The sequence below is a fragment of the Tasmannia lanceolata genome, unplaced genomic scaffold (assembly GCF_043159265.1).
Source record: "Tasmannia lanceolata isolate RefF3 unplaced genomic scaffold, GAP_Taslan_0.1 ptg000012l, whole genome shotgun sequence".
NCBI classification, from domain to species: Eukaryota; Viridiplantae; Streptophyta; class Magnoliopsida; order Canellales; family Winteraceae; genus Tasmannia; species Tasmannia lanceolata.
The window spans coordinates 1,994,877-2,007,025 of NW_027518689.1; the positions used below are offsets into that span (position 1 = coordinate 1,994,877).

The 12,149-nt window shown below is 38.4% G+C and overlaps 1 protein-coding gene across 1 annotated transcript in view; it reads right to left on the bottom strand.

The window, feature by feature from the left end:
* Positions 1-5,448: 5,448 nt before the first annotated feature.
* The window catches only part of LOC143888166 (uncharacterized), a 70,781-nt gene continuing 64,080 nt past the window's right edge, over positions 5,449-12,149 (bottom strand). Inside the window, exons 20-25 of the mRNA XM_077392505.1 lie at positions 8,236-8,394; positions 6,874-7,150; positions 6,583-6,691; positions 5,967-6,079; positions 5,777-5,852; positions 5,449-5,605 (exon numbers count right to left, since the gene is read on the bottom strand). Of these exons, the coding sequence (XP_077248620.1) occupies positions 5,449-5,605; positions 5,777-5,852; positions 5,967-6,079; positions 6,583-6,691; positions 6,874-7,150; positions 8,236-8,394 (891 nt within the window). The remainder of the gene's footprint in view (positions 5,606-5,776; positions 5,853-5,966; positions 6,080-6,582; positions 6,692-6,873; positions 7,151-8,235; positions 8,395-12,149) is intronic.

Genomic DNA, 12,149 nt, shown 5'->3' on the forward strand with positions numbered 1-12,149 from the left:
ACATGGAAAAAGAAATCATGATATGATGCACGCTATGAGACGGGGAAGGTATAAGTGGAGACCATCTTTTCAATAATTGTTATGTGATGCACTAAAGTTGCACCCACCAAATGATTCTAACCCTTCAATTTGTGATTATTAAATGGAATGCAAGCTTATCTTCAACATTGTTGCTTTCCTTTTGCGTGTTTGTTTTTTTATTATGTTTTTGGCTTTTTCTGATTTATTTTTGTAGACCTCGTTCTTCATGCTCTTTTAATGATATCATCATTCAAAAAAAAATAAAAAATTTGGATCATTGAACAAGTGGACCTCACTTATACCTATGCCTCATATCTTCTCGAGCAAATAAAAAACCTCTTATGAGCAGCTGACAACCTGCACCACCTTGACCTCCTGAAATTCGATTACCGTCCGCATCCGTATCCGTTTAAAGCGAATATTATCCGAATCCGTTTCAAGCGGATATTATCTGAATCCGTTTATGAGGTATCCGGCTCTTAGCGGATGCGAATCTGGTAAATGGTATATCCGATCCGTTTAACATCCGAATCCGAGAAGTAAATCCTTTTTATTTATTATTAATAATATCATTAATATTTATTTTTAGTAATGACACACTATCTTTTGTTTCTAAAAGAAAAGTGAATTTTCTTTTTAGAAAAGAAAAACAAAAACAAAAATAGCCCAAATCCATTCCATCAAAATAGCCCAAACCCATTCCATCATATACAAAAAAAAAGGGAAAAACCCAAAGACCACTACCAACACTATCATCCATCCCCACCGCCTCCCTCTCTCTGCCTTTGTTTTAAAATGAAGAAGAGGATCTCATATATTTTAGGGTTTGTGAGCTAATTTTGTGAAGAGAATGTAGATGTCTAGTTTTAGGGTTTGGAAAATTCATTCGAGTAAAGAGAAAAAAGATAAAGTGCTGCAATAAAATGTTCGAATTTACCAGATAAACGGATACGGATAATATCCGAATTCGAATAATATCCGGCGGATACGAATTCGGTAATAGATATTAAATATCCGTCGAATCCGAATCCGAATCCGAATCCGAATTCGGATAGTTTAAACTGTAATCGAATTCGAATATAGCCATATCCGCTCCGAATTCGATCCGTTTACACCCCTACTTCACATCAACACCAGTCCTTTCTACTGTATAAGGTCATAAACAGGAGATAATTTTTTTTATTGGTAGAGTCAAATGGGAGATATTGATAGAGTCAAATGGGACTGGTGAATAAGACATATGTTTTTCACAAGACTGGTTTTCTCAACCGGACTCTCACAAAGTAGGAATTTTGTTATTGATTTTCTTTGTTTCTAAGTCTAAAAGATTGTGGGGTTTCAATATCAACATGTCATCAAGCAATAGGGTAATTATATTGGACCGTCTAGTATATCACATGTCCTCTGCCAAAGAGTTAATCTCAATGACTTTTCTAGTTAAGTGTACTACGTACAAACTCTAGTATTATAGTGTGCATGTAATTCAAAGTATTTCGAAAAAAATGAATATAAACCCAACTTCCTTTGAACTATTTTTTTGATCCCTCACTCATGTATGTATTTAATTATTGAATAAGGCTTTGTTGGGCAATGCTTCCGGTAATCCATTTTCCAGAGCAAACAAAACAGGCAAAAATGGGAAAATGAGAATCAGAGGCGCGGCATCACTTCGAAAATATAATTTTTTTTACTCCTCAAAACGCGGGATTTGGAGAAATAGGAGTCTTGGGTTGGATTTTCCAAATGCATGCTACCTATTTATTTATTTTTCATTCTCCACACATTAAAAGCACAAAAACGCCACAAAAATGATTGCCAAACACAGCCTAAGCTGTTCCATTGATTGAATACCCTGCTTAGATACTTTTATCTTGAATAAACCCCTGGGATAAGCTACCCCTGCATGTATAGCATCCCATACTTATTGAGGCGGTTCTCTGACCGGAGGATAGCAAGCCTATCCAAGGATAAAATAAACATCAGCTTTCTATCTCCATGAAAAACAGCTCCTATGGAACCCAAAACCTAACAACATTTTTTTTTAAAGATGACAATTTTATCGACACTATGAAAGATGCATTAGGGACTAGTGGTCCCGATTTGCATTACGTAGGATCAAATAGTACTGGCGAGGATCATGCTCCTAGGCCATTAAAAGCAACTAAAGCAAAAGCTACCCTATGCTAAGAAAATAAACACTACTAAAACTTCCTCCGAATCTCCGCCATTACATTTCAGTCCCCCAAAACCTAAACATCTAAATGTTCCAAAAACTATGGAAACCTCCCTCCTTCCGGAAAAACTACAGCGGCGTCTCATCTTTAGACGACTTACCGATGAGAGTACTTTTCCAATTCCCCAAAATGTGCTGGATTTGGAAATCCGGCATTTCAATGAGAAGTTCCTCCAGAATTCGATCCAGGCGACTACGGTGTTTTCTTTCAGCGATCATTTCTTACTAATCGAATGCCTACCACCTTATTAGCTCCCAATTCATTCTCCTCTCGGCCCTTTCTTCAGCTACAAGTAGTTTGAAGAAGGGGTATTTAAATAACGGCGAGTGGGTCTCTTTGACCTCGCTAGTCCCACATAGATTATTCAATGTGAAGGGGCAGTCCTGGGCTTTTAGTTTAAAAATTTTCCACTGTTTCTGAAGAAGCTCTGCTGCTATTTCTTTGTGGGTTGGGTCAATAGTAGAAGTCCTCTCCTCATTGTAAGTCATAGACTTCATTCTTGTGAGAATGTTTTCTAAAATTATAATTTCCGTGAATATCTGAAATCTCCGCCCGTCTGAACCAGAGGAAGACCCACCAGTATTGTCTTGATTATCCATTCCTGGTTTATGATTTGATCTCTCAGAGAGAAGAAGAAACGCCCAAATACCGAGTGCTCCTTTGGACTTCTTACTGCTCTTAAAAGAACTGAACTAATGATGCCCTAAAAAGCCAACTCCAGGACCTTAGAACTTCCCGTATCTCGATAGGGGGGTAAAAACTATTTTAGCAATAAAGTTAATGTGGTCCACTCCCCAAAGCCCTATCTCTAATGAAAATATGTAAGAAATTCTGCCAGTGCAACTTTATCTCGAAGTCCTCACATCTGCTGTAAGTAATAAAGGTAATCCATACCCAAAAAGCCAATATCAACTAGAGACTAAGGAAAAATGCCTAGTGGTTTATCCCAAAGCAAAACCTACTATAGGCAAATGGGATAATTTGTCCCTTACCTCTACTAAAGTGGTTCCGGATGATTTGTCCAAGCTGCTTATTAGCCTTTCAATTGGTTTTACCATTCTAGCCTTAAGTTTTAAACCAAGAAAGCTTTCGTCAGAATAAGTGTTCCTAACTCTTGAAAAGTTGCCAGCGTTTTTATTTGCTAGCCACTTTACTTTCCACCTAGGGGTAGGAGGGTCATTTGGTTCGAGCTCCACCCTTGACAAGCTAGCATTTCGCCTGATCCTATGTCCCATCACACCTTTCCCAGAGGCTTTCTCAGTTCCAGTCTTGGACTCGCGCAAGGAAAATTTGATTAGTTAGATTTGAATTTTGAAATCAGGCCGGGGTCCAAGGGAGCACCGGAAAAACTCTGAGGATTAGATGGATCCTCGACCAGAGCCACTGAGTTGCCCAAGTCGGCGGATACCGAAGGAATTTCTGACAAACGCCAATCCAATGACCTAGAGGGCTCAAAATTGGGTGTACACTCATTTTTTCCAGGGATTTCGATCCGAATGGGATAAGTCTGGTTCAAAATCCTGATCTTAACAAAAGAACTAAAAATTCCTTCGAGGCGCTAAAATTTTGGCGGAGATGATTTCCTTCCATCTTTATTTCCAGGACCCTACCAAAAAAACTCCCTATAGCTTTAACCGTTGATATGGCCCAGGTGTGTAATGGGATACCGTAAAATTTTACCCAAAGGGCTTCCTCGCCTTGAAGGAACTCCCTATTCCAAGGTGCAAGAGAGCACAATTGGGACCCTAGAGCTTCAGGACCTTTAGTGAGGATGTTAAAGGCCTGCTGTTCTGATTCAAACATAAAGAGGAGCTCATCTTCCACCAAAATACATGGGCATTGTAAAGATGGAATGTCCCATAATTTTTTGCCCATAACCAGAGATCTTTTAATGAGCCATTAAGATTTTTCCTTTTTCCTATCAGACGAGCTTTTAGAGTATCCATTCGAACTCCCACTTCCCTACTCGAAATGGACAAGGTCGAAATCCCTCCAATCTCATGAGAGGAGATAGTACCAGTGTCCGGCCATCAGTCGTCCTCAGCACAGCCCACCTCCAGACAAGGTGAAGGGCTAGGCCGGGGTACCCATTTAGAAGGGCTCCTATTCCGTCGACACCAGCGACAGTTATCCCGCCACTTAAAGTTAAGATACTTACAGGGAGAACAAAACCAGTTACCAACACTACTATCTACCCCTTGTTTGGTCCTCCCCTCCACACTCTGTTTTACTATAGCTTGTTTGTAGATTCTGCATCTTTTCCACCAACCAAAACCTCCAACCATTTTCTCCTTATCGCCTCCTACCAAATATCATTTTCTACATTAATCACAAAAAGCAAGGTCTTAATTTTGAGTCCAATTAATTTTGGACTCGCAATTGATTCTCAAAATCCAAAATGAACAGGGACTTAATGTTCTTACTAGTGACTAGAGCATCAACCTTTTCAAATAATCCAGTGACACATGTTTTCTATATGAAAGTTAATTTTCTTTATTATTGGACAAGGGTATTAGAGGTCCCATATAATGACAGAAAATGTAAATTTGGAAAAGCAAAAGAAGCTATGGTAACATCTCAAAAGAAACTATCACACCCCGCCCCCCCAGAACCTAACAACCTAGCAAACACATCTAGTCAACCTTAGTTCCATTGCATTTAGCTATGTTTTATCCAAAAAAAAAAAGTATATGTTTTAGTCATGTTTTATGGGGAACATTAAGTGTATGCATAGTAACTACGAGTTTTAAATAGAAAAACACACATTTTTTCTGAAAAATTCCCAACCTCTTCCCGAAAATTTACCAATTTTTTCGAAATTTCCCTCTCCGAATCATTCCCCAACCCAAACTTTTTATTTATCAAACATATAAATATAACATTTCAAACTATATACATCTTGAGAATTTTGGTTTTTGAAGCATTAACATGTATAATCCTATCCAAAATATGCTTCAAGAGAACGATAATTGGAACTTCTTTGCAGATAATCCAAGAGGTTTTGATATATCACCCCTAGAGTATCACATCTATGGCAGAACACATTTGCAATCTACTTACATTTTCTATACAGATTCATAAGCATCGCAAAGTGTATCATAAGATGGGAGGTAAGAACATCAAGATTCAATCCACAAATGGACCTGGTTCGACATCCACATAGAGGGGCAGATGATTGCTGGGTAGAGTTCTTCTAAGCAAGAATCTCTGAAGTGCCTCCATAGATCTCGTCTGCGTTGGTGGTGGGCACGTAAACTACATCCAATAGAGAACTATGGTTCTGCCCGTAGACTAAATAAACAAATACTCCGATTACCAGCCATACAGAAACACGAATCCATGTACCAGTGCTGAGGAGTTAAAGAGAGTAATGTTAGAGCCTTGAGCTCAAGTGGGTATGTGTTTGGATCAAATCCATGAGCTCAAAGTTACTAAAGTTGCAGTGTAACCACAGAAACAGAAATGGTCAATGTGTAATGAAAAAAATGAAAAACACAGCAGTGAGGTGTTTGGGTACTCACCTGAGATTTATCAATAAGTATACATTTATGAGAATGCAAGAAACGGGGAGGAGGGGAACAAAAGGGCACATGAAACCTGTGGAGATTATTAAAACAATCTTACTGCACAAAGCCTATTCGTTGCTTTGATGAGTTGGTACAAAGCAGAATGTGTTAAACAAAAATTAAGATATGAAAAAAGGATGTTTACCTCCAGTGTGTCCAAAGCTGTGCCGACCATCATCTTGGTCGATCCAAAAGAGCACTATTAGACCACACAAAAGAAGCAGGCCACCAACTAAACACGCTGATAATCTTACAAAGCTGATGAAAATAACCGAGTCAGGAGCCAAAACACTCTAAACCCAAATAATTCACTGGAATATTAGTATTGGACTTACACCCAGGGACAAGATATTAAAACCGTGCTACCCAGAGACATCGAAATAATACTATATATTAAGTCATGAGCAATCTAAATCAAATTGAATTGTGCAATTGAATGAGCTAAAGAGCAATTTGTAGGCATAAGTGGAGCAGAATAATTTGAATTGAATAATCAGATCGAAATAAATAAAATTTCCAAAAATTCTTTTTAAAAATTAAGACAAAAGGAATACTTTCTCTGAATACAGATGGAAAACAAAGACAAGGCCAAATCAGCCATATTCTGACATTACAAAAGACAGTTCTCTGCAGTGACAAAGTGTATACTATATATGCATATAAGTACATATCAAATGGCAATATTAATATGTTATTCGAATTTAACCTTGTAGTATATATGGGCCTTAAAGTTGAATAGAGGGCATGGAGACATGACTAACCTGGGAAAAAATTCAGCTGAAGCCCCAGAAGTGAGGAGGAGCACTCCAATACATACGATCGTTATACTCAAAGCCGCCGCTCTTCGCCTTTTTTGGTCCTTTAATTTGTCTGCAGCATTCAATATAATTGACATGACCACTTAAAACAAAATCCATGCAGACCAGAAATCCATAAAAATAAGATTTGCTTGCTAAATTTACCATAGAAATAAAGGGGACCATTCAATAGGTGCAGACACAATATAAAACTAAACATCACAGAATAAACTGCTGCATCTGACTATCAGTTACCTCGATCAACTTCCTCCACAATAAGAGGATAAGCATCTGATTCTTCTGCATCATTTGGATAAAGCATGCTATCTTGTGAATGTTGATTACTATGCATAGAGGCCGCAACAAGATATTTTGGGCCTGCATTTTTTTCCCGAGTATTATATTGTAATGATACGGAATCAATAGATTCCTTGAGTGATGACCGCATAGGTACCTCATCTGGTGGGACATATCTGAGTATCAAAATAGACAGTGCAACAATGGTGAACGCAAGAAGCGTGCCCACACTGACCTGCACAAAGAGCATCTAATCTCAGCTTTATTTTTAGAACTTAATGAATCTGATGTTCAATCTTCATGAGATAATCAATGCACCAATTGGTCCCCATTCTATTTCTTCATTCTCATTTCTTTTTTAACAATTTCAAAAGCATACCACCATTGCACTCCTGACATTCCATGATATCCGGAGAGCATGGTTTTAAATTTCCACTGAAACCAACACGAATCGACCTAAATGTTTCCATTTCCATCCCCACCGAAATGCATCCCAAAACTAAAATGCACACCGAAACCAAAACCTTGTGTATATATTACATTATTTTGGTTGAAACCAAAAAACATGTATGTTTTCAATTGGAAATTTCATTGAAAATCATATACAATCATGAAAATGTATGAACACATGCAAATGATGGAAATTTAAGATGAAACTTCAGAAAATCCTAAAAAATATTTATTTTATTTCAAAATAGGGGATATAATTAATATTTTGTATTCAAAATATTCAAAAACAATAAATAATATTTAAAATTTATCGTAAGTTAGAATGGATAAGAAAATTACAAGAATAACATAATTCACACTATTGTAGTGTTATTATAAATAATATTTGAAAATTATAAAAATCAGAATTGACAAGAAAATTATATGAATAACACAATTCATACCATTGTAGTGTTACATACTACATTTTAGAATATTATAAGTTTATAACTAACTTTTTGTTTTTATTAAAAATAAAAAAATCATTAAACTTTTAGAAAAAAAATAGTTGCATGTACATCAAAGTGTATGATGTTGTTAAACCATTATAGGTATTTTTTTTACTTATGTAATGGTTTTTGAGTTTGCATTTATGCTTATTCTAGCACTTCCTGAAGTTTCATTTTAAATGTCCATCATTTGCATATTCTAGCACTTCCTGAAGTTTCATCTTAAATGTCCATAATTTGCATGTGTTTCCATACATTTCCGTGGCTTGACAAGATTACCACCAAAACTTTCATCTAAAACCGACATATTTCCATTTCCGTCACAACTGAAACGCATATTGAATCGAAACCTTGCAGGAGAGAATGCCCGATGGTAGCTTACCATGCCAGCTAATTGAGAAACATCCATACAGAATGCTAATGTTGCAGCGCAGATCCCAGTCACTATTGTGCTCTTGACAGGAACTTGTGTATGTTTGTTAATGTCTGAAAAAAATGGAGGCAGTAGTCCATCTCTAGCCATTGCCATCAGTATCCTAGGCTGAGAAAAGAGACAACACAGGAAATCAACAAATCAGTGAAAGTAAGGGTGGAAATCAAGCATATGTAATCATATTTGGCAACAAAAGTCAAATGCCATGTTAAAAGAAGTTAGAGATTACAACGTTGTCCATAAGGCATTGTGGATAGAAAGATCGCAACCTTCTTTAGACAGGGATGGGATGTTGAAGGCACTCTAATGCAGTGTATCTATGCCGTTTGAAGGCCAAGAACTACAAATCCATGATCGGACGATTTCAGACTGTCGGATCAACCAACGGATAACATGTATCTACGATCGAGACCGAGATTATGCAAGATCATGCTCTTCAAAGGCCAATCAATGCAAGACCATCAAGATAGCGAATGGCGCTTAATAAATGGTCCTTGTTTCACAAAGGATCTAAAATTCAACTTGTGTTAGTTTATTTTATTTGCTAATTTTCTATTGGCTTAAAATAACCTTTATTTTAGTTGTGCAACTGTGTTAGAATTTATAGAAAAGTAGAGTTGGATGAATTTCATTAAGAGATATTTTAGGATTTGAGAAAGTTTTAGGAAATGATTTCCTCACTGTTTCTGAAGGAAGGTCTTCAGCTTGTGATGCCATTTCAACCCATAGATAGCTTTACGAACACGACACGTTGAAGATCACATCTCTCTCTGAGCAACATATTCAAGAGGTCGCTCCATATATACCACCTTAGTATGGTCATCATGTAGAAAAGCATTCTTGACATCCAATTCATACAAGGGCCAACCCCGGTTGACCACTAAAGAGAGTAGAACACGTACATATGGTATTTTGTCAAGTGGAGAGAAGGTTTCGGTGTAGTCCCCACCAAATGTCTAAGTATATCCTTTTTCAACCAGTCGCGCCTTCAGGCGCTAGGCACTCAACTGTACCATTTGGTAGATACTTAATCGAGAATACCCATCAGCGACCAACAAGCTAACCACCAGAGGGAAGAGAGACAAACTGCCAAGTGTCATTTGAGTGGAGAGCATCCATCTCAGCATCCATGGCAGCACACCAATCTGAATGATCTAAAGCCTCTGCAATAGACTTAGGCACAATGATAGAAGACAAAGCACAAACAAATGTATGATATAAGGGTGAGATACGATCATAAGAAATGAAATGAGAAATGGGCTGTGTTGTGGTACATGAACGAGTACGTGAAGCAACATGAGAAGTAGGAAGCACATAACTAAGAGGATCGGTGAGCTGATTACCTGAAGAAGACATGTCGGACTCGAAAGTCGATTGGTCGGGTGGAGGAAATGGCACAAGGGTATGCTGCAAAATCCAATGGGGTACACAAGTGTAAACCTACAGTTGAGAAGACTGGAACATCTAATAGAACAGAAGGAAGAGGAAGAGTTAGTCCATAGTCATGAAAAAATTCAGTCACAAGGCCAAGAGCTAATTTGTGAACAAAACACGTACAACCAAAGACACATGGGACGGGACCTAAGGAAAGGAGTCTGGTCAGATCATACTGATGAGGGGAGACGATTCCCCAAGAAGGAAGCTCTGAGGACAGCATCACCCCAATAAGGTTTGGGCACCCTCATCTGGAACATAGGAGTACGAGCTATATCAAGAAAATATCGGATTTTCCTCTCAACCGCACAAGAGAACTAATGAAGGATGCCATGAGACTCCAAGAAGTGCTGAAATCCATTACACAGAGAAATATTTTCTAGCATTATCAGTATGCAAGCATTCAATTGGGCACTTACATTGGTTATAAATTTCCAAATAAAATAAACGAAAGTAAGAGAAAACTTATGACCAATCTTTTATTAATGTTAGAAAAGGGGGGAGAGAGAGAGAGAGACGAGATGAGATGAGAGAGAGGGAGAGAAGAGGGTGTTAAGGAAATTCCCTCTCTCCACGCAAAAAAATATAATATTATTACGTGTGTGTGAAATGACATAAATACCCTTAAGGCTTGTGCACTTATTTAAGACTCCCCCTCAAGCCGGAGTGTATATATCATACATTTCGAGCTTGTTACAAATATCTTTTAACTTAGCAGGTCCTAAGGCTTTGGTAAACACATCTGCAAGTTGATCTGCTGATCGAGTGAACACGGTATAGATTTCGCCTCTCTGAATCCTCTGGCGAATGAAATGATAGTCAACCTCAACGTGCTTGGTCCTTTCATGGAAGACAAGATTATTGGCAATATAAATTGTATACTTGTTATCACAATATAATCGAGCTGGACCTGAAGATGAGAGACCAATCTTTGATAAGAAGGAACGTAGCCAGATTAGTTCCCCACTAGTATAAGACATGGCCCTGTACTCTGACTCTGCACTTGATTTAGACACAATGTCTTGCTTCTTACTTCTCCATGATACCATATTACCTCCAACAAAGGTGCAGTAACCAGTTGTTGATCTCCTATCAGCTGGAGATCCTGCCCAGTCAGCATCTGTGAATCCCTCTACTCTCTCATGACCATTCTTCTTGAAATACAATCCTCTTCCTGGGGTACCTTTCAAGTACCTAATAATTTGAATTACTGCTACGCAATGAGAAGTCCGAGGAGAATTCATAAATTGACTGACTACCCCCAAAACAAAGGAAATGTCGGACGAGTAACTGTCAAATAAATTAATTTGGAGTCCATGCTCCCTGAACCTCCCAAACCATGCTCTCGGAGATTGTTTGAGTCCATAAAAAGCTTTATGAAGACGACAGACTGATGAACACATCTCCCCCTTAGCAACATACCCATGAGGTTGCTCCATATACACTTCCTCATATACACTTCCTCACTGAGATCACCATGGAGAAATGCATTTCTAACATCAAGTTGATAGAGTGGCCAGCCATGGTTAACAGCAATAGAAATCAAAACTCGAACAGTTGGTATCTTGGCCACAGGAGAGAATGTCTCCTGATAATCAACCCCAAAAGTTTGAGTATACCCTTTAGCCACAAGTCAAGCTTTAAGCCGTTCAATGGTGCCATCAGGAAGATATTTAATTGCAAAGACCCATCAACACACAACCGTCTTCGCACCAGAAGGCAAAGAAACAAGTCGCCACGTATTATTTGAATGCAAAGCAGCAATTTCGGCATCCATAGCCGCTCGCCAACCAGGATGAGCAAGAGCTTTTGAAACAGACTGAGGCAAAGAAATAGAAGAGACACTAGAAACAAATGAACGAAAGGAGGGTGAGAGATGCTCATAGGAAACAAGCTGGGAAATGGGATGTGCAGTAGTATGTGAGCGACTGCGAGAGGCAATAGGTGAATCAGAGATAGGAAGAGAAGTACCTGACGTAGGAGCTTCCGACTGAGGACGAGGATCAGCTGTATGAGATGATGGCTGAGCAGTTGAGAAAACAATCTGTCGAGGTCCTCGAGTATAAACTTTTGGCTCTTTGTGACCCTCGGGTGTCTCACTACCACCAACCACTGGAGAGGGCTCTACAGGATAAGGGGGTAGTGGAAATAGTGTAGTTGGTACATCAACAGAAGTGGAAGGATGGTATGAAAGATAAGGACTATCCTAAAAGAAAGTAACATCTGTAGAAACATAAGTTTTGCACAGTCGAGGATTATAACACTTGCATCCTTTTTGGGTACGAGAGTATCCTAAAAAGATACATTTTCCAGCCCAAGGATCTAGCTTATCGAGACCAGGTCCTAACTTATGAACGAAACATGTACACCCAAATATACGTGGAAGTAAAGGAAATGGGTCACCTAATGGGTATAATGTAGCGAAAGGT